The sequence below is a fragment of the Bacillus rossius genome, chromosome 1 (genome assembly GCF_032445375.1).
Source record: "Bacillus rossius redtenbacheri isolate Brsri chromosome 1, Brsri_v3, whole genome shotgun sequence".
Lineage (NCBI taxonomy): Eukaryota > Metazoa > Arthropoda > Insecta > Phasmatodea > Bacillidae > Bacillus > Bacillus rossius.
The window spans coordinates 153,969,085-153,993,488 of NC_086330.1; the positions used below are offsets into that span (position 1 = coordinate 153,969,085).

Below are 24,404 nucleotides of genomic sequence, written 5' to 3' on the forward strand. Positions count from 1 at the left end.
CCCCCCCCCCCCTCCCACTCACACGCCCCTGCCGACAAGCGCACACGCGTGAAACACGCAATGCGTTTCGCAGTTTTTCGGAGCGTGCTTACAGGCCGCTTCGAAGAAGACAGGGGAGGGGGAGGGAAGGTGGTGAATAGAAAAGTGTGTAGGGTGGGGTAAAGAACAAAGAAGTAGGTTGAGAGCTAAACAAGTCATCGGGATAGAGACGAAGATAGACGAAGACAAGCGATGAGTTGAGAATGAAAGATTGACGGAATGAGCGGCGGAACTGGTCACAACAACGTCCGCCACGATTCACCTTAGCGGAAAATTCCGGGATATAGAATCAGTTCTAGTGAGGCGAAACTTACATTAACTGTATGCGTATGTATACAAACGTCCCCAAAAATTATAATACTCGATAGAAAAGTAATTAATCATAATTATTAGGCAGTGTACTTTTAGCGAAAAGATTTCCAGACCAGCTGTGTGTTAAAAATTTGTGGCAATGTCCGAGATTCTTGGTTGGCTGGGTTTGTTTCAGGTACATGTCACCTGTCAGCACACCACTCATAGACACCCAGTGTTGAAGCAAACGCGCCCTGAATGGCCCGGCCAAACAGTGAAATGACATCTCTTGCAGATAGCTGTCAATTATAAGCGATGGCATACCTTTTTACAGTCTAATGAGCGGTCATATGACCAGTGAAAAAATACATGCCCCTAATTATTATGAATTAATGGCATGAAGGAATTCCTGTCGAACTTATCATAAGGTTTGGACAAACGAGGTCGTCACGTTTTTCTTACCTGCCCCCCCCCCCCCTTCCCCTTTTTCAAAGATTTCGCAACTAAGCTGAGGTTGGGCTCAGATCCCCCCCCCCCCCCCGGCCCAACTGTGTGAAGCCATAATGCAATTAATTACCGAAGAACTCGCATCACGAGAGTTATTTCACTTCGGGCGTATCCCCGCAGCCAGTACAAGAGTTAGTTTAATCCACTGCTGCGCCCGCCACGCCCTCGTTTAACGTCTCTGCGGACACCACATACTTGTCAGTACCACTAAGTCATTATGATTTATCTTTTCGTTTTCGTGTTTACGTTCCAATCATGTCAGATGTTAATTAAATATCACTCCAAGTGTCTTGCCAACCAAGCTTTAACTACAGAGGTTACGTACTTCGCGTAAACAAAAGGCAGTCAGAAACTGAACAATTTTCAATATTTCAGAGAAACCCCTGCTCGAACAAACAATATTAGTACTGTTTCCGTCATGCACAGAGAATCTCGCACGCGCAAATCGTTCTATGATAAATCTACTTAATTTCTCGTCATGAATATCCGAAATTGTGTCACTTTCATAGTCACGGGCCGGTTTCCGAACTCTCCGTGAGCATTTTTTTTATGTGTAAATATCTTAGCTCTAGGTATACGGTATTTGGTAGGAGTAATTTCGTGAATGGGACGGAAATGTGACACAAAGATGGCGCACCCACGTGCAACAACATAAACCTGTATATAGACTCTTTCCTAAACATTAGGGTACAAACCAAATCTATTGGTGTACGAAATGAAACTTTGTGATAATGAAACTACCATGGAATACACGGGAGTGCGTCGTTTGCCCTACAGGCGTTTGCCCTAAACGCATTTTCGAAGCATATTCTCGCATTCCTCATTCCAATCAGGCGTTTGCCCTAAAAGCGTTTGCCCTAAAGGCGTTTGTCCTAAAGTCGTTTGCCCTACAGGCGTTTGCCCTACAGGCGTTTGCCCTACAGGCGTTTGCCCTAAAGGCGTTTGCCCTAAAGGCGTTTGCACAAAATGTTTGATAACCACATTCGGACCAAGCTCCGGCATTTGCCCTAAAGGCGTTTGCCCTAAAATAAGTTTTTCGACAGTCGTTTGCCCTACAGGCGTTTGCCCTACAGGCGTTTGCCCTAAAAGTTTGCGAATTTTCAATAATCCGAAAATGAATGCTTGCCGGCGTTTGCCCTACAGTCGTTTCCCCTAAAGTCATTTGCCCTAAAGTCGTTTGCCCTACAGGCGTTTGCCCTACGAACCTTTTCGAAGATAGATGTCCTTACGTGTGTCGCCCCTGTTGACAAATGTTGGAACCATTCTCCAAATGAGTACAAAGTACAAAATTCACAAATTAGATGGCAGCACATACAGTTTGCTTTCCCAACGTTGAAGTCTAAGAATGCAGCTGGTAATTGAACCTTACAACAGATGGTGCGCCAATCTCAGTGACTGGATTGTATTTTTTAAATCATTTTTTAACAGAGAAGTTGATGATGTATTATTTTCCAGGGTGGGGTGTGGGGTGTTAACTAGCGAACGAATTAACTTAATTTAATATTGCTGCTATATATAAAAACAAGCGTTAACAAAAGGAGCTTACAAAATTTTATTATCCTTGCCTGCTGGAACGTTCACTTAAAGTCGTCCTAAAAACGATGACCCTAAAATAATTTAAGGCAGAAGATTATACATATGCATTTATAAAAACATTTTCACTGTTTAAAAGTTACTGTTAAAATAGCCTCCGAGACCTTCATGCCTATTTTCAATTTTTATATAACATGTGCCCAACTGAATCTGTCGTTTTATTAATATTTTTGTAGAATGCGGTGAAAATACTTCCATCGAGAGTGTGCATATTTTGCTAATTCGTCCAGACCATCTATAGCTTAACCCCTAATAAGTTTTATTAGAACAAGTAGGTATAATAAAAGACTGATTTATGTGTGACAGCCAATGAAATGTACAACTTTTAAAAATGCATTTAATCATATCATCCATATTGCCACAAGATTTGAATGAATGTCATAGGTATGAGTGTAAACTAGGAACGATTTTGATATGTCGTAGAATGTACAATAATGAATTACGTAAAAGTATAATACACAAAGAAAGATCATTAAATATAACTCTGTTTCAGATGCTAATGAATCAGCAAATACTGAATCAACTTCTCTATACTTTTTGCAAGTGAAGATTAGAAAATAAATATTTTAAAATATAATTCACCGAATTACATAATTTTCAAAATAAACCGTTGCAATTTTATTTAGTTAATTACATATTTGTCACATGCCCACTTTAACAGTGAGCACTATATATATATATATATATATATATATATATATATATATATATATTCAGTATTTGGATAAATGTACGCAATAGGTTTATCCAACCCGACTTGCTTGCCTTGGTCGGCAAATATGTTGGCTGTTTTCTCTGTTAGAACTCTGGGTATCGTGTGTATGGAGTAATGAATTCTTTCTTCACTTCTGCTAATGAAATTTATATACCCACTTTTATACCCATGGGTATAATAGAATATAAAGCAGAAATTGGACGTCGTGTGGGGCGGGCTTACAGGACAGCAAACCATAACAAAAACTGTTAGCATAACAATCATGTATCAAAAATAGTATTAGTTGTGCACGCGCAGTTCATCTCCACAAATTAAGTTTGTACGTGACTATAATTTTTTTTCTCCTGAGATCGTTTTTAGGTAGATTTCTCAGAGCGACTTACAGAAAATTTCACGATATTTTCTCCTATCTAGGTCCTATGAATTTCAGAATTTCTAATTGAGGTAAATATGAATGTCTAATGTATTGTTGGATTGGATTTATATCCCATACATATTGTTGAGCCAACAATTAATTTGCAATTTATTGTTACATTGGATATTCTAGAAATATTCATAAGATTTTACATAGTTATTGAAACTTCTGGAATTTTTCAGAAAGTTTTTTTTTTTATATTGGTAGGCCGCACAGCGAAATTTACCTTTCCGACTGGCTGCCATCGGGGATTTTTCATTTATAATTATGGGATATATGATTTCACACTATTATGCACACAGACACTTCACATCTAAAACAATCTTGTTCAAACGAAAGGTTTTTAATTTTTTAATAAGACTTTTTTTTTTGTGACAGATATTTCAAAGAAAACAAAACCAGTAATTCGGCAGAATTATATACGAGCCTCGTTGCCTTATTTAATGGACGCAAAATAATAAATTACCTACACACAGACACAGCGAGGCTCCTTTCAGCGTAAATGTTACATGGCAGGACAAGATTCAAGAATGGTTTAGCTTGGGAGAAGAGTCCTTTAAAAAAAATGACAGGTAGGAGCCCTGGTTCAATACACAAGAAAGTCATTCGTAAAAAGATTCGACACGGCACAACTTGGCGTAAACTGGCTTACCAAGAAGATAGTCGGTTGACACTAAAACGGCGTGAACTCCAATCGACTTAACCAAATGTTGACTATGGATTCTCATCAGGGCAAGTTACTGAAGTACAAGGGTGTGATCTTCCTGAAAATGAACTATTAAGTAAGTGTGAACATTACATCGCGTCACTGCAAGTCACTTTGGAAGAAGGAAGGAATATTGTGGAACAAACAAATATGCATACAATCCCGCAAGGAAAGTCGTTCTGTGTGCGGTGGGTTAAAGTCACATTATTATTATTATTATTATTATTATTATTGAGAAATACCATTACGTATCTTCATTATTTTATTTTAGGAATATAAGTGGAATCCACTATGGAAATATGGGAAATATTATGGATATATTTAAATATATATTATATTACGGATATAGCCTATTTTAAGAATCATGCCAACCAATGACTATTATCGGCCAACTCTTATAACTGAACGTCAAAATTATATAACACAAACATTACAAACTAAATGCAAATTATGTAAAACCCAGAACAAAACGAACTAGAATACTTCTTCATTGTGTACTTCAGCTGTATGTTGTGTATACATTCCAGAATAAAATAGTATGAACTATATGTAGGAGTTTAACCGCATTAGTACTATTATGCTAATTAAGAAAATGTTTAACAGCTAGTATTCGCATTATTTACCTATATGATCGTAATATTTTAAGTAATCATAGCGTAATGCGCGTCTGACAGCTGAAATTGAAATAAGCAAAGCCCCGGAAAAAAAGTTGAACCTTTTTCGAGCGATATTTTTGTTAAATCGCCAATACTGTTTTTTTATTATACGATTTCTTTTTTTGGTCGAAGACCTTACATCATCTAATGTTTCGAAATATTTTACAGAAAAAAATATTCGATAACATTGTACTTAGTACAGGGAACCATCTGTTGGTGAATATAGGAAATTCATACCACATGAATTCCCACCAAACCTCGATATAGGCTTACATAAGTGCCATCTAGCGACGGTTTTGTAAACTTTGCATTTAGAGGGAAAACATTCATTTAGGTACTGCCACCTGCGGAGGAAATATAAACTACGAGAACACTGTTTGTATCGATACATAATTGAAAAAACCTACATTACCCAAAATAACATAAACTTCGTTTACCCTAAAGTCATTTGCCCTACAGGCGTTTGCCCTAAAGGCATTTGCCCTACAGGCATTTGCCCTAAAGGCGTTTGCACAAAATGTTTGATAATCCCATTCGGACCAAGCTCCGGCATTTGCCCTAAAGGCGTTTGCCCTAAAATAAGTTCATCGACAGTCGTTTGCCCTACAGGCATCTGCCCTACAGGCGTCTGCCCTAAAAGTTGGTGTGGTTTCGTTAATCCAAAACATAAGTGCTTGCCGGCGTTTGCCCTACAGTCGTTTGCACTAAACGGCATTTGCCCCAAAGTCGTTTGCCCTACAGGCATTTGCCCTACGTTTAGGGCAAACGCCTGTAGGGCAAACGATGTGTACCCGAATACACTTGGTAATAGTCACAGTAAAGAGTAATATTAAGTTTTAAGAACACTGGCATTCCAATGATAATACATATCATTCTTGCATTATGTACACGGGCTCGGCAGCACAGCGGCAAAGCGCGCACTTATCAAACTTACGGGACGTGGATCGAATATCGTCGCTGGAAGTTTTTTTAAATATAATAATGTTGAATGTTAAATCGGATCAATGAGTTTAGGGTATATTTGTACGTATTAAAAAAATTGCAATAGATTGTAAAAACAAATATACAAACACATACTTAGCATTATGTTTTTTTTTTAATCTTTCAAGGTTAACATTTTAATAATGCCATATAAGTATAACAATGTGCGAGGAAACTTTTAAGTATTTACTATTTAATGAATGGACAGAATTTTAATGAAATTCATGTCGAAAAGTTTAATTGCAACATGAACAACACGAGAACACATGTTTACACATCACTGGCGAGTATTGAAAAACTAGCTCACTTTTTTTTCCCAAGTGTTGGCAGCGCGATGGTGACTGGGTATGCGGCTCTGCAGGCGGCAAACACCCCCCCCCCCCCCCCCCACACATGCCTTTTTCTTTCAAAAGGGGTGGCAGAGGCATCAGCTCGAGCAGCGAACAACAGGCGTGGGGATGCAAGGTCACGATGTACAAACCCATTATTTCAAGCAAGGGCGGGAAGGGACACATTTCTTACCCCAGCGACACTTAACCAACCACCGGCCAGTGTTGCCAGCTGCACAAATATAGCGTTATTTACGACAAAGTAAAGCAAATTCAAACGCACCTACAAATTTTGTGAAATGTAGTAAATGAAGTACATAACTGACTAGTATGACCACCCTGCCACCACCAAATCCTGAGAGTGGCCAAATAAAACTTCTACGGTAGCAAATCCTAACCTCGATTATTATTTACGCTGAACTTCAGTTTTCATAGATTCGGCTCTCTAATGGCCAATTGCACCATTTTGCTCTTCGATCCGCGATCCTGTGATCTTAGCCCAAGAATGATCTAAGGACCATTCTTCTCAACTTTGCTCCAACACATACTGGGACTACACGATCTTCGTTCGCGTGAAGAATTGTTCATACATTTCCAATCTGTGACAACAGGCAGCAGCAGTGTCGAAGAAATGTTAGGTGCATTTCTATTAGTGGGTTGGAAGGATATGAAGTCAAATCGATTATGTCACGGCGAGCAAACAACTGATGAGATTGCCACAAGATAGCAGCACATGTAGTCGCTACTTCATATTTCGAATTTTAATAACGACTGTAAACAAATACTGGTATTTAAAAGTCAATGGCTACAAAAAAAACGCTTCTATTTAATATGAAAAGCAATCATTATGGTATTCAATATGGAAACAAACTGAAATACAAATATTTTAAACATTTGAAATATGTTAATTTTATACGTGTATCATATCCAATATTAAATTTTGTAAATAATAGTCCAATATTTACGTATTATTAAATTTGCATGCATAAAGTCCATAATTAAATGGCGGCCAAGTCTGCTCGCAAAGTGTCGATCCGAGATCATTGTTGTGAAGTCGGTCCACATAAAATTTCCAATGATCTTCGCTCTGCGCTCACAACGGTGGCAAAAAAAATTGGTCCAATGATGATGAAACTTGCTTATGACTCGAGATCACGCCTGAACTCTATAAAGATACAACTGGCCATTACACACTCAACTAAGTTAAAAGTAAGCAGTACCACTAAATGTGTACACTATTTAATATTAGTTAATTACATCGTTAATCGTTTCATAGCAACACACCAACTTATACACGTTTGGGATATAACATAGTGTAGCGAAGAATGCTGTGTTCGCAATCACGCGGCTTCCTCCTGCGACAATATCCACAAGCTTCGTTGCTTGCCATGTCTCGTACCGCAGAATGTGTGTTCGGAACCAGCCCGCTGGGCAATTTTCCTCAATGTTAGCTTGTCTTTTTTATGCTTGAAGTTGCGCCACTCAAAAACTAAACTGTTTTATGAAATAAACAACATCGAACATAATTTAAGATATTAAAAAAAAAGAAACCTACATAAATGCGGTCCATGAGTAAAAACATAACATGCATTAAAAACAAAATTTTAACAACGTGCACAAGAGTGGCTAGCAGATTTTCACCACGGTATAATATACCCCGTACTGCTATATTGAATTAACCCAACAAAAAAAAATCAGTAAGCATTAAAGTAAATGTATCAGACGGCAAATGCGATAAAACAAGTGTTTATTTGATTGTTCATGTGTGATGTCGCAAAAAGCTAAGATGCTTGATTAAGTCTTGATTCAAGTTTGTTTCAAAACAAACTGAACAGTTTGAAAACCCCCGCGGCACGGGCGAGATGGGCGAGATGGGCGAGATGGGCGAGATGGGCGAGATGGGCGAGATGGGCGAGATGGGCGAGCTGTGCGCGCCAGGTAGAGACGCGGGCAGAAGTCAGCTGACGCAGAGGCCCCGCGCGAGCAGACGACGTGGCAACGCCGCCAACAGTTTTTGTGTCAGTGCTGGCTGGGTGCGCTCGGCGGGTCTGCCTAACCGCGCCGCGCGCAGGCGCAGCCCGCTAGGACCGGTCCGGAGCGAAGGCGCAGGGGTGGCCAACCTGCAGATAGCAGTGGCCAATCACTTCGGGCATGTACTTCTCGCGGAAAGATTACACACTAGCTGAGCGTTCAAACATAGCCACGTAGTCTGTGTTTTGTGATTGCGTGAGTCTATTTCACGTACACGTCTACTGTTAGAACACCAATCACAGTACGTAATTCAGTGTGGGAGCAAACGCTTCCCGAGTGGATCTGTCAAATAAGGAAATAACTTCTCTTACAGACGCATACCATGTTGCAATCGAATGGGCGTTCGGATAATTTTTCGCGATAAGTGCCTGTCCCTAACAATTACTACATAAACTGGTCATAATTACGGGATAAGTCAACAATAATAAGACGATTGATACCATAACTATGCCAGATGAGATGTCAATTATCTAGTCAGGCTCCACATTGAATCGCAACTCATGGAGAACAGAACGATATAAATTCGGCGTGGCCCCATCCACGATGTTCCTTCGCCCAGTATCAAAGGGCTGTGCGGTGCTGACTTGTTACTGGCACACAACAGCACGGACCTACGTGCATAGAGGCCACCTGCTTCAAGACGATTAAGACAGTTTGAGATGACATCCTGCGGCCTGTTTATGTCTGCAAGGCACGTCGCAGTCGCGCTGCATTCTGCCTCCTGTTCCAACGGGCTGTCTAAGACATTGCGTTTAGCTCATGCTGCTGCTGAAAACACATCTTGCCTAATTATGTATGTCCGATCCCCTAATAATTTTCGTCTGATCTCATTATTTTTACCAGTGTACTAATATAGCGGACCATTTGTATGCTGTATGATACTTTCGTTTGATTGTAAGACATTTTTGTTTATGGTAAAACATGAATCAGTAAAATCTAGCTCTCGTCTACAGCAACAAAAAAAAAATATTGTAATTTATGAACTGAAATTTGGCAAGAATGTGCTACCTTGCAGTTAAATAGAGATTTTCTGGTTAGCGGAGCGGGCTGCGCGGTAGGTGAGCACTTTGGAATAATTCCTATGTGCAGGGCTTCACAGACTTAGTATACCAGCGGCTCTGCCGGTTCGTCTCAAAAATAGTTGAAATACATTTTATAGCACAAACCACAAAATATTGTGGCTAAATTTTATTATTAACATTCAATAAAAATTTTAATATTAATTTAAATTAAGCTATATTTATTATTGAAGCTTTGTAAAGATAAAAAAAAAATACAAGAGTTGGTAGAAAGGAAGAGGTTAGAAATAAGAATTTAACATATAGAAATAACAGGAGTAACACGGTTAATGCAGTGCAAAATTACACTTCTTGCGTTTAGTTCAGTTATTCAGACAGGACAGTCAATCGGGAGTGTGATTGTGTGATACGTGATAGAGAAAACCCGCGGCGCACACTTGGGAAACTCTTGGCTAAAAAGTTTATTTTTATTTTTTCAAATAAAAAGGCATTAAAATACGTGACTACTTGTCTTAAATTTTGTCAGGACAGGTGTAACACACACGTCTGTCAGAAAAGACAGCGGGAATGCGGATTTGCTTCGAAGGCATTATCCGGCGCAAGACGTGGTTGACACCTGAAGCGCGCACAAGGCACGCTAACAGGGGCAGGCTCCGGGAATTGCACGCTGAAGGGTTGGTTGGTTCGTCTCACAGTTGGCGGAACGGAAAATTGGCGCCAGCAACCCGCCCGCAAAGCTTGAAGCTGCTCTTGTATCGTCGCGCTGTTGAGCTCCGCCTCGAGCTAGTCAACATTCCTGGCAAGGTTCCCGAGGTCTGCACTGCGAACATGCTCTCATACATTCACGAAGTAACTTTGTTTTGTTACTCCATACCATTCTAAATACAATTTCGAACTATACAAAGTATAAATGTTATAAATTCCTACTGAGGCCGAAGTATTTACCGGATATATTTGCAGGAACTCTGAAAATTTAAAATTGATGCCACGACACGAACATTTTTTTCTTTACCGAAAAACTACCACACAACAGAAAATATTAAAATTTGTCCAAGGATTTTTTTTCCTGACAAATATTTACGTTTAAAGCTTCGCGAAAAATTTCATTACTATTTGTTTCAACTTTGCACAACGTAATAATGTTTCAGTATTTTATAATTAGCCTGTAATAATATTATTTTACCGTAAATTGCTCGTTATCTTCATAGCGATATATATACAAAAGCTCCCATTCGGCACAGCCTACTGGCGTAGGTATTTTTCGAAGTACCTATTTATTCTGGAAATATTTTGGAAACTTCTATAATCTTCTGCAACATTGTAAGAACTTAATGTACATACCATATTTAGGTTCTACAATATTATAAAATGATCGATTAAATATTTGCTCATTTTCCAAGCAGCGAAAATATTACGAATATTTTTAACCGGCATTGAATAGTTTACACCGCAGCATTGAATGGTTAAGAACGCAGCATTGAATAGCATAGAACGAATTTCATAATTATATGCCAACTTAATTATTTAAATTTTTTTGACATTCAAACACTATTTTTCTCCCCTTGCACTAATAACGTGGTAGAATAATAATTTGCTTTGCAACAAACATTAAGGTATTAATAATTTAGTTCAAAATAAATTCACACGAATTTGATACTAAGAAAGTTTTGATTTTTTTTTTTCAATCAATGTTTTGACAGTAATAATTTGTTTCATCAAAAGTTGTTTCAGCTAGAGTTTTAGATGAAGTTTAGGAATCACACAATAAATTATAACGTATATGATAGTATATATATTAAAAAAGTAATGATTAATTTTTACTTACAAACCTATTTCCACCCCTTGCAGTGTAATGGTTGGTCTTATAAAAATTTCGGACCAATGTTGTAGATAATATTTATAGGTTTTACAATAAAAAAGAACGAATTTAATAGTGTAAAAGTAACGAATTTTATGAAGAATTTTTTTTTTAAATTTCCTTTCCTTTTTTAAAACACTTGGAGCAATGGTTTGTCTAATAAAAAATTGTTTGACAAAAGTTTTAGATAAAAATTTATAGTTGGTCATATCAAAAACTTATTCAGACAATATTTTTTGGTAACACTCCCACGAGCTATAATACGTTCAAACGGATGTGATATTTTCCATATCATGGGAGTTACGATTTTTCTGTTTTTCAAAAATCTCCATTTCTACCTCTTTGGTCGGAGATTGCCAATTAACGAACTCAACCGAGATTTCCCACTACATTTTATGTATCAGTTTGGAAGCGATTTGTAAAAAATTGCGAAAGTTATTGTACCCACAAAATATAGATATATAAACATTTGATTTTACGGTGGTGTTGGGGTCTATGGACCAAGAAACGAAAAACTATATAAAAATTTTCCGAAAGTCGCACCATTGTAACGACTGCAATAGGTAGTATGTCCTTGAAGTCTAATGGGTGAATGAGAACACAATGCCCTGAAATCGAAATTAAACCCGCCAAAGACGGGTTCTAAAGCGAACACGTTCACAAATTAAATTTATGCATTTTAACTCGATGGAATATTACCGAATGAATGGCCGCTGGTTCCTACACGTCAAATGCTGCTACAGAGCACGACAGTAACGGCAGTCACAAGGAGGGGATAAGGGAGATACATTCCCCCCCTGAAGTTTATAAAAATATATACGAGATCTCGGTGATGAAAGGCGAGCTGTTGCGACACTCAGAACTTCAAACCTCACAGGAAGGGATGCACGATAAAAGTTATATTATAACTATCCAAACCTCTTGTCGACGTATTTTTTTAATACACAAATTATTTAATTTTTTTAAATCACCTCCCTGCCTGAGAGTTACATGGGCCAGTTTGAAAGGAAAGGAATGCCCACTGCGGGAGGAGGCTGCATGGCCATTTGTCACAGCGCGGTGCCGTGCTGGTGGCGATGGCACACCTGTTGCTCGCCGGTACACTCCGGGCCAAACCGCGGAGAGCACCTGCCTCCCTACCTATCGCGAGTTCACGAGTTCATACATCGCTTTACAATTTTTCTCACTTCTATGTTTCATTACAATATTTTTTTTCAGAAGCATAAAATTACAGCTGTAATTGATGAGTCGTTTTACTCATTCTGGTTTACTCATTCTGGGTGTCGAGAGCACAGGCAACACCATGGCTATTGGCAGCCGTAACGTCTTAATGCTTACCAAGGCAGGATAATCCCTCAGTGGTTTACCATTGCCTTCCGCGGGATGAAGGTGAAAGAGACATCACAATCAACCAATCATTAAGCATAAATGTTGTCATTTCTTTTTATGACTTTAATTATAACAAAGTATTAAAATATAGTTGTAATATTATAAAGTTACTTTGACACTGATGCGCTTAGTACAGCCCCCGATATTGGCAGAAGTTAATATGTACGGATGAATTACGCGGGTCCGCCATTTTTTTTCTCGAGATTGAGACTTTCACAGATGGCAACACCGCGGTTAAACACTTCGTTCATTACGACTTCCGTTCCATTCACGAAATCACTTCTAGCAAATGCCGTATACTAAGAGCAAAGATGTGTAAAACATCAAAAATCTTTTTCTAATGAGCAACCACGGCGCAATAAGACAGGCAAATATTTCATTTTGAGAGGTTTAACTGTCTTTATAGAAGTATCGTGTAACGTGTAGAATATATGCGGCAAAACGTTTTTCCCTGGACCCAGGGAGAAGATTTGAAAAATCCCCTCGACGGCAGGAATCGAACCCGGATCCCCTGGCCAAACGACCGGACATGCTAGCCACTACACCGAGTTGGCGGACACGGCGTGATAAATGATACCTTATCATCCCGGGATGAAAAATTTGTAAAGATCACACAGACGAACCTTATTTATAAACCAGTAAACAAAAGTTTTGATTAATCATCATATTATGGTCTTGGACTGTTAAATAATTTTCAATTATTACATGTTTGACAAAGTGTGTGCCTTCCAAATTACGAGTTATCACGAGTCGAGTGTTAAAAGTGGTTCAGAGTCCACTACAATCACCGTCGCCTTCAGCCTCTGTGCACCGCCACGCGACGTAGAAGCCTGTCCAAGTGCTCCGCCAGTGGTTTCCAACCCTGCCCAACTATCATAATATTGATAACTATCCATGTGTAACATCTTAGCTCTCGGTATACGACATTTGGTAGGAGTAATTTCGTGAATGCGACAAAAGTCACGGAATGGAAATGTGTAACAACCACAGTGCTGCCATCTGTGTCAGATGGCGCGAACCAAAATTCACAATGAAAAAAGGAAACTTTATAGTATAATTTTAAAACGAGGGACAGGATTTTAATAAAATTTCTGGTGAGAATCAATTCAAAATATGGTTTAGTATTTCTTCAAGGCTTTTGTCGCTTTTAAAGGAGCCGTTCCATTATATAGTTTAAAATTTCTGTATGCTAATCAAATGATTCCATAGTCGATATAGCGACGGGTGCGGAAACGACGTGAGATTCGCATTCAGAAATGTAATTTAAAACCAAATTTGCGCTTATTTATCACGCACGACATTATTTTAAAGAATTCTACGTTAAATTTCATGTCCGAGTTTTGTATTGTAAGTGTTTGCACACACGAATTCGCTCGTTGCCTAGGTTAGAAGTTACACATCACTGGTGAGTACTGAAATACTAGCTCACATTTTTTTTGTATGGCATATCACATTTTTGGTTGTGTCTAAAAAAACACCTGTCACAAATGACCTCTAACACTAAAAATTTCCATGAAAACGGCCAAACAGACTATCAAAACTTCCATAGAACATTCCATACTAGCGGCCATGGTAGCTTGCAAGGAGACTTTCCCCGTGGCGTGCCCGCTTCAGTTCGGTCACGTGGACAGGCTGACTCCGCACCACCAACGCTTCATCGCTGCTTCAGGCGCAAGCAGCGCTAGCCGAGATCACTTTGAAGCAAATATGTGCAATCTCGTTCCGTTCGTCTTCAGCGTTTTCGGCACAAAGCTGACGCTGTACTACCGAAATAGTTCTTCTGGACTTTGGAGGCCGTGTTGTTAACGTACAACGTGTAACCACTTCACCATTAAAATTTTTAAAATAGCCTCGGTAAAAAAAAAAAAAAAAAAAAAAAAACACCAATGTTTCAGTGTCTTTTGAAACAGAACAAAAATTATAACATTTGCTTGCCTATTTTGCATGGGTTCAGAATCATCACGCCTACACATTGATTATTCTAAGCCACACTAAAGGCATGGATATATACAAAAAAACACGCGAACGGCTAGCCAGCCCTACTAGTTACCCGCCCAGTGGCCCTTGGAACGACACGGATGTTTGACAGGCTGTTACAAAAATACTTCCTGAATATAGCTCTTCAAAAAATTTTCGTGTAGTGATTCACCACGCATTATCACCCAACAAGACATTTGGCTTCCACGGTCCTGCAATATATTTTATGGAACTCGCTGCATTGTTTAAGTAGTGGGCTTAAAAATAACATATTCCGTTCATGCATAACGTAATTTTTATGAGATTCCTGACTTTTGTGACGTCTACCCTACGATGCAAACAATATCTATTTCTACGTAATTCCACATCACGCAAACTTACTTTAAATTTAAAATGCTGATCTGTTTTCGGTCGCAGGTTAGAAACCTAAATAATAAATGCTCGCAAGGGAGAGGCGGCAACAGTGCGCGGGGGCCCGCCAGGTGCGAGGTGCCAGGTACCAGGTGGGGCGGAGGATCAAAAGGTTCGCTCCACGGCCCACCCCCGACACCAGGTAAACCATCCCTTACATAACACGACCGCCCTCCCGGGGCATTCCCCAACCCGCATTGTCCTAAGAGCCCGCACCGCGCGAGTTTTCAAAACTGAAACGGCGCTTAGCGAACAGCATTCCAGCAGGCCGCAACATTTTACAATATACTTATCATGGACACTCCTGTCAGCGAATGCGCAGTCGTCCCAACTGACTGTTGGCAAACACTTCTGAGCGTTCATGTCAGCTGGAATCACTATGCATGTTTAGAACGTTTTGTTCAAGTTGTAAATGAAGAACAAGGTTAAGTGCTTTTTTATTTTCAAATTTCTCTTCGAAACTGTTAACTCTCGAGGGTCTCTAACACATCCCGCTATGTGGGTTCGAACCCAATACCACAGAGTTGATTATTGATTACCCAAGTGGTCGGAGTTCACTACAACCGTCGCCTTGAGCCTCTACGCACAACCACACGACGTAGAACTTTAAAGAACACTCAAACATGACTCGATGCCTCGCCAGTGATTTACATTCCTCCCCGACTATTAAAATCATTTACGTCATATTCGGCATCTTAGGTGCATTCCAACTAAATCGGAGCATGGTGTAATCTTGTCTATTTTTTTCAGTTAAGAATTCTTTTAAACGTGAAACTATTTAACCTTATTGTGTTAGAAAAACCATAATGTAACATAATTACAGGCTACATGTTCATGAGTAATTCTGTGCAGTAGTTAACAGAAATGTTTGTAGTGCCTGAAACTAGGGGCGAAAATCTGTTGGCTACCCCGTTAAGGGGGAGGGGGCACAGTTTCGCAGTTACTACTTTGCTAGAGCAAGAGGTTCTCTAGGCAAGCCCCCCCCCCCACCCCCCCCCCCCCCCACAACCGCCACCACACCGGAATTGACGCCCATGACTGCATTGCGATTGGATGGTTTGAATTTCAAGGAATTTGAAATAAGTTCTGATTAAGAACATACGTGACAAATGTACATATAACATGGAATAGTCTGTAGGGCTTACCGATATAACACTGCATACGGAAAAATTGAGCCGAAAAATAAACGTGGTTTAAGTGGCTGAAAACTTTTATACTAAAAAAGGGCACCTTATAAATATATTTTTTCCCCTGAAAGTTTACGCGACACGGGGCGCAACTGGTTGAGGTAACCACGAAGCTACTCGCACAGCCGCGGCGCGATCACTTCCACTTCCAGTGCTTCCACTGCGTGCCCACGCACCTCTGGCGGAACGCTGCGCTACGATAACCGAATGTCGCCCCCCACTTGGAGTCGAACGATGACGAATGGTCTGCAAGGTCGAGGGCAAAGGCCGTATCCGAATTGAAGTACGCAGTTGCGTACTTGCGAGCTGACGTACTTCACTTGCCATTGTGGCGTACTTAACTAATCCGTACGGGTTCAAAGTTTGGCCTTTTCAGACGATATCTATCCCCCAGCAGAACTTTTTTTTTAATAATTAGTTTTTATGGAAAATAATGGTTAACTGAAATTGGTAATTTTATCACTTCATCAGTGTCACACGAATTTGCGACAATTTACTTAATGATTCTACTTTTGTTTCGTAGTTACGTATGTGAATGTATATGTAAAACTTTCTTATAACGTGTTAAAATATTTATTTTTAATTCAAGTTATTAATACCAGTCGTATATAAAGTGAAGCTGATTTTACAAGTCTTTGAATTACTTAAATGTTATATCAAATATGCAGCGTGAGACTCAATTCGATCGACAAACTTTGGCTGCAGATTCATGATGACAGAATTAGTTGAAAACCTCTGTACGACATGGTCTAAAAGGGCTTCCCAAGTCTGGTTTACGTGTTTGAAGTAGGGGTTGAACAATTTTTTTTGTAAATAATAGACAACGTATTTAAGATAGAACACTGAGCGTCTAAATTAGGTTTCATTGAATTATGTTCTACAGCCACCGTGAATCTTGTGGCTGGAGCAAAATTATTTCATTGATATAATTGGGAGTAGCACTTGATTTTCCATATACTTGTGTGACGTGTTACTACCCCGAATCATTTCAATAAAATAAATTTTCTTCAGTCAAAAATTCACAATGGTTGAAAAACTTCACTCAAACATAATCCAGACGCTCAGTGTTCTATACTTTATTATTTAAGATAAAAATGTTCAGTTCCAACTTCCCAGTCGTATACCACACTTGCGAAGCATTTTTGACTAAGTCGTACAGAGGTTTTGAAATTATTTTGTCGTAATGAACCTGAAGTTGGTAAAACATACAAAACGTCTTCCTAACAGCGACGTTAATAACTCTAAGTACGCGAATGTACATATTCGTTAACATGCAAACTTCACTTTCAGTTCGGACAGCCTTTGTGATCACTTCCGAGAAAAAATACGTTATTAAGTATATACTCAAAGCTAATTCAGACACTGAATTAGTATAACTAATATCATCCCAAGCGGTTTGATTATGGAGAGCCAAGACGAAGCGGTTATGACGCAAGAATTTAGTGAGTTGAGGCAGCGAGAGGACATACAATAACACTACATCAACATGATAAAAACGGCATATTAGTATTTTCGGGAGGAACTTTACACAGAAGGATACAGTTACCAAACATGACAAGTCAGAGATTGGCCCTGGAATATTTACCAATTTATGTTATTGAATATTAAACTTTCAGTTCTTCGTACAATATTTGATGGAAGAAAAATTCAATACATGAATTTTAATATTAAAGAAATACACCCACCACTGTAAAAATTAATAACATTCCAGCTCGGTAGAAGCTATCACTTGTCTGTACCCCTGCTGAATACAACTATTTACAAGGATCTCGATCCAGCCAATTAATGCGTATAGCCGAAAACGTATTTTCGCGTCAGCTACAGGATGGCACTGTCTTAAATGCTCTCAGTTCCAAGATGCAGATAGGGTAAGAAATTATTTAATAATTCGTTATCTACTGTAAGCTCCACATTGTCTGGCAGCCGTGTACGTAATCCTCTTTAAGTGCGAATACATGCTGCCAAAACTCATGTGTTAACAAAAATAAAAAATAGCTGTTACGACAGCACTTAAGACACATCTCCACGTACATACATCATTCCAGGTTAACTAAACACTTCTGAAATATCCAAGCTATAAATAATTCCCAGGAATGGCATTTTAAAGGCATGGCTAGCATCATTTATTTCCAAACTTAATCTATTATAACCTGTAATGACCATTACCAATCTAATTCCACTCAAAAGAGTAAAAAAATGATTACACAAATCGTTCCAGATTAAAATTACTACAATATAGCAATGCCGCTTTACAGAGTAATCAAAAATAAGCAGTAATCCAAAACAATATTTTAAGAATATCACTTATTTTACTCCCGCTTCTCTGAACATTACTAAAAGTAAGCCTAGGGGTTAGATTTTATTCAGCATACCAGTGAGAGAATATAAATGTTTTTCGCATAAGGTGAAATATAATTATGATACTAAAAATAACACGCTAAGTCACGTAACTGAATTAGTTTATGCTACAAGAACACAAATTCACTGAAAGAGAAAAGTTTATGCTTAGAAATGGCATATCGTAAATCAAAGATCGTATACAATACTCCAAGCAGAATTATTACTCAAACTGAATAGTTTAACGAATTGTATTTTTTTAAGTAGCTCTGACATAGATAAATATGCTATGTATTTGAAACAGCTTTTTATTACCAAAAGTAGGCCTACAGGTTAGATTTCATTAATTATGAATGTAGATATAGTAAAGCAAGAAATATAATAATTATATAAAAAAACAGGTCACACAACTGAATTAGTTTAGGCCATAAGGATATAAAAGCAATGAACGAGAAATGTGTTATGGTTGCAGATCTCATATCGTAGATCTCAGAACGTAGCTAACATTCATAATAGAATTACTAAAGATTTATAATTTTATGAATTGTTATCTTTCAATGATTCTGACAAATTAATGGCATTTATATATATTTATTTGAAACAGTTCTCTTCATTCAACTGTATATTTAACAATTCCGTATGCAATTGTCTAAGTCGAAGGGTGCGGACCAGTCGAATTCCATTGCGAACGCTTTAATCGCACAATACTACCACAACTGCGTTCCGTTAGAGATAATACTGTGAGACTTCCAACTCGTGTGCGACTAAAAACTCAAAAATAGGTCCCCTGGATCCGTAACTTGCCACCTACACGAATGCACGACTATGCATTCGCGCAATTGCACACCCATTATGGTTACCACAACTGGGGGACGCATACTCCTCAAAATAATTCACTCTTATGTTTTAACAACAACTTTTGGTAATTGTTCCTTATTCAGTAGCCAGTTAATTTTTTACATAAAATATTAAAATAAATAAAGAAATTGGATGTGTTTGTTATGCAAAGATAGGTAACAATGTCCCCAGGAGATATTGTTCCGTGTAACGCATCCAATTTTATTTTAACGCCAAATATTAAAACAAAGTAAGTAGTAAAATGTTTTTGTGATGCGAAAGTGTACCATAACCATATCGCCCATCAGCTTGGTAACCACTTGGGTTTGCGTGTCAATTCGCTACACGCTTGTACTAACCAAGCCTACGCTTGATTATTAGTAGGGGAGCCCAATAGGGGATTTTGGGATTTACTCCAGCGCGGCAGAAGAACATAAGGGAGAATACCTGGTATTTTGTTGAGTAGGCTACCTCCACCATGTATAAACGAGCAACCTATCAGAATAGTAATAAATTAAAAAAAAAAAGTCAGAAATACTCAAGCGCATCAGATTAAGGTACGGTGGGTTAATTACTAGCTGAAAAGTACCCATTTCAATATTTCAATTTCAATAATCTGACGATTTGAGCGTAATGTAATGAAGTGTCACAATTTGCAAAAAAAAAAAAAAAAAGTCGTTTTGGCATTCTCGAGCGTTGTTGATTTTGTTTTTATTTTTAAGGAAATAGTGCAAAAATAACGGGAAAAATATAATCTGCCGATTTCCACAAGCCGAAATAACAAAAATCGTCCAAAAATTTAGTGCGTGCAGCTGGGGTAAATAAAGCATGTATTCCCCACTCCACGCATCTCTTTCACTTTCACTTTTTCCCTATCTCTGACTCTCTCGCACCTGGTTCGTCGGTAATAACCTACCAGAAGCCCGTGAAGATGTCATAACACCAGTTATTATATTAATTTTTCGTGCTTTTATTTGTCATATTTCACGGTTATTAAAAAGAAAAAAATATCAAAAAAATTCCTAGCCCTCAGATTAAGAATTCTCCAAATAATCGTCAGATTTTAGGCTAGCACGACTGGGACATAAGAGCTGAACCGTCTGTATAAAAATCTGACACGCTCGAGTGTTTCAATATGGCGATTTTTGTTTTGCATTGCCCAGTACTATTGTCTAGCGTGTCACAGGCGACCACCCCACCGAGTGACTGCTACTGCTGTGGTCTCGCCCGCTGGCCGCTGCGATCGGCCGACTGCACTCACCTGAAACACACACCACAGACACCGTCAAGGAGGGGACACACACACAGCACACACGAGCCCTTGCAATTAACTTCCGACCTTCCGGTAGTCATCACTGTCTGCGCAATTCTACATCGAACACAGCCTGGCTCAAACATATTTCAATATTCGGTTGGCCCCGGAATCGATTCTCGGCACATTTCATCCTGAATTCTGTCTTCACATGTTCCACATCAGGAGAATTCTGGGGGCCATGACGGATCCCTACCCCAATTTGCACAAAGGAGCAGCCAGGATCTGTGGAAGAGAGAAGGAGGCGAAGCTATGGGAATACATTTTTGATAGGCCTATTTCTGGGTTCCTGGAGGGGAAGGGTTTGGAATACCCATCTCACATGTGAGGTCCTAAGATTCGACCCAGAAATTTTTTTAAGATCCTTTAAAACTCATTTTTAGGCTATCTGAGGAACCTTACAGCTTTTACAATATCTGACATTCTTAGCTAAAAAGTGACACTAATAAAAGGTAGATCCTTACAATACCGTTTCTTAGAATTATGTTCTAATACGTGATTTTATAGAAAGTTACTCTAATTTTGCATATTCAGTGGCCATAAATTGAGCCATAAATTTGTCTTTTTGGACTGGTTAGTTAGTTGCTGTTAGTGGGGGGTGAGGGGGCATGGAACCACCTTGCCTCTATCTGTGCCCTTGAATCTCCCTGATGTGTTATGTTCTGTGACCGTGAAATACCTACTTATAGTGTATAAAACAAATAAGAATAGATTCGATAGTTTATATGGTACGGAAGTTATGAATTTTTGTTTTGCAGTAATGGCTTGAATTATTAAAATATTATTCAGGCAAAAGTTTTAGATGATATTATAACATTACAATAAATTGTAACAGTTTTGATTGTGTATATAATAATGGAGTTATCATTTGGTTTTTCTCATTTAACCCCCTTTTTTTCCCCACCCTTAGCAGTAATGATGATTGCATAAAAATTGTTTTAGACAAATTTATACATAGTATAAGGTAAACAAACAATTTTAAGGGAGTTATGAATTGTTTTGTCCTCCAACCCCTGTTTTTCTACTTCTTGCAGTTATGGTCTGTCGAATCAAAAAATATTTCCATGACAAACCTTTCTTGTATTACTGTAACGAGATATAATAACTCCGTTCGTAAGATACACTTGTCATATTAAGGGAGTTAGAGAGATAGTTTTTTTATCTTTTCAAAAAACCTTTCCCATTTCTACCACCTTGGTCGTATTTTTCCCATTAAAGAACTAGACCGAGATTTTCCATTACTTTATTGTATGTAAAAGGCTACAATAGATACTGTTTCTTTCGAAATATATCTAATATACATAGAATTCATACTTAAACTTCTTATCGACGTCTTTTTAACATTGGGAATGCTCTATAAACAATGCGAGTTGTAACACGCGAGTCCGTAATTAGCAGCGTGTTTACGTCACGGAAATCATTCACCTCACTTACCAGAACTATTCCTACAACACACCGAGTCTTTTCACGTAGTACACGATTTCCACCACTAACGCTGTCCTTGTGTCGGTATGTTCTGTTGCCAGATATACGCCTCGGAGCACAAAAGTTTTAAGGCAACTTTGAAATGTGCCAGATATATATATATATATTTTTTTTATGAAAGTTAAAACTTGTTTAATTAGAATTATTGTATGCTACTAAGGAAAATTTAGTATTCGAGAAATAATGTATCTTAATGTATTTTGTCAGAAGCATAGTATATATTTTCACTTATAAGGAGACAATCGAAAGTTGCCAACTAGGATTTAAATGCCTTTGTTGTTAACTTTTTTTAAAAAAATTAAATATTCACATTTTAACTGCTTGAACATCATACATGATTTAATGGAATTCCTGAAATTTACATTGACAGGCTACTACAAATAGTTTAGTCGTGTTAATTAATTGGCGTTTAGTATTGAATTAATTGTTTGCATAATAACTGCAACTGTAGTGATACTGTAAGTATACATACACTATTTTATAGTCTTCAAAAAATATAAAAATATTACAAATATATACCTAAAAGCTTTATATAATTTTAAATATTTGTATTGTAAATAAGCCGCATGTTTAAACGGTGGAATGCAAGTAAACGAGCGAGGCGCTCTACAGCGCATGTCGGTGATGCCAACGTGTCGGGAGCGACAGCACAGTAGTGCCAGGCGCGACGGGGCGCTACTTGGTCCTCGGTCCATGCTCCACGCTGCAGCCCGAACTTCAAGGTGGACTGGGTAATCACTGCAGACCTGTTTCAGCCCGGAAGGATTGCTTAACGGGATCCCTCGCTCGAGATCAAAGTTCAATACAAACAGGAAATTCATTCTAAACGGAGTCGAGGAATGTGTGTGTTGCGATGACATGTAATTAATTGCACGGCTGCTTCTGGCTGATGAATTTGAAAAAAATAATTCTAACCCACACTATTTATACAGCGGACTGGTGTCTTTAAGGTGCCCGCCTACCTAGCTTTTGAACAGCGTTGCAGTGTGTTTGAAAGAAAAGTTTTTTACAGAAAACTACGGAAAATATTAGAAATCTGTTTCGGCAAGGAAATCGACTCACACACGGAATCATGCAACTAGACTCATTCAGTCAATACAGCCAGTCATTGATGAGCGTATTTATATTTAAGATACTTAACCCACCGATGATGTGCAGGAAAATGGCTTACCGAAAATCAAGATGTACGCATTTAAGTTAAACTTTCGATGGGCTTAATTATCCGTCTTTTGATGCATCAAATATAGTACATTTAACACTGAGACTCGTCAGCGGTCAAAACGGGGCAAACTAAGCCACGGCTAGCGAGTTTATCACAGGAAAATACTGAAACCTTGAGCCTCATCAAAATATGACGCTATGCCCCCATGCATATTATCTTTGCGCCATGGACTCATGAGCAATACTAGTAGGAACATGTTAGCCAAAAGCAATGAAAATGCTACATTGTATGCGCATGAAAAAATAATTAATAAAGCGTTACAGAGTCAGTCAGTGTGTCAATAATGAGTGTATTTATATTGTAAGGATAATCATTGTAATGCCAATCTTCTTGGGTATTTAAAAGCTTGAGAGTACTTTTTACTGTAACTCTTTTAATACATCGCCTTCCCGCTTCCATTTCCTCTTAAATGAATTGCTGCCTACTTCTCTGCAGGTATCCAACCTTTAAATAGTGAGGGTCAATACATAATGTTAACAAGGCACAAATTAACAATATTTTCTAAAAATGTAGAACCCACTAACAAAACAAATAAATGAATTTCACTCAATATCCAAGTAGTTAACTAGATTAAATAAAATGTTTAAAATAACAATTTATTTTCTTACGAAATTATAATTTGTGTTTTCCTCACTAAAACAAGATATTTCTCCCCATTGAAATGTATTATCTTTATGGTTCCTAAAATTGGTTATCTCGTTTCCAGCACACACGACCACAAAAGCACTAACGTAATGAGTTAAGATCAATAAATTCCATTCAAGAAAATTCATAACATATACGAAATTAAAGGAGTGCATAGAATCGGGACGTTCAATTTCTAGAACATCACAATGTCCATACAAGGAAAAATGAATTTAATATAAATATTATATAACTACCGTAAAAATGTGCTCGTGTAAAACGGTGTTCAGCAATGCGCCAAGTAGGTGAGAGAAGCTTGGCAACAGCGCACGGCCACGTGACGTCACGCCGGTACTGCAGGAAGAGGCGAGAGGCAACCCACTTACACTCCGCCCACGGTCAGTCGGGTCCGATCGAGTGAGTCCACCCGCTACTCGTCAAGCGAGTGTCTATTAGAGAAGGGCGAGCGAAACATTTTTATAG

The 24,404-nt window shown here is 38.4% G+C and overlaps 1 protein-coding gene across 7 annotated transcripts in view; it reads right to left on the reverse strand.

Annotated features, from left to right (window-relative positions):
• LOC134546312 (nuclear receptor coactivator 3) overlaps positions 1-24,404 on the reverse strand; it is a 616,306-nt gene that overhangs the window by 172,515 nt on the left and 419,387 nt on the right. For 3 of the 7 annotated variants that reach the window (XM_063389038.1, XM_063389042.1, XM_063389043.1), the window contains exon 2: positions 20,478-20,539. The exons of the other annotated variants lie outside the window; for them this stretch is intronic. In XM_063389038.1, coding sequence (XP_063245108.1) covers positions 20,478-20,539 — 62 coding nt within the window. The remainder of the gene's footprint in view (positions 1-20,477; positions 20,540-24,404) is intronic. 7 annotated transcript variants of the gene reach the window in all.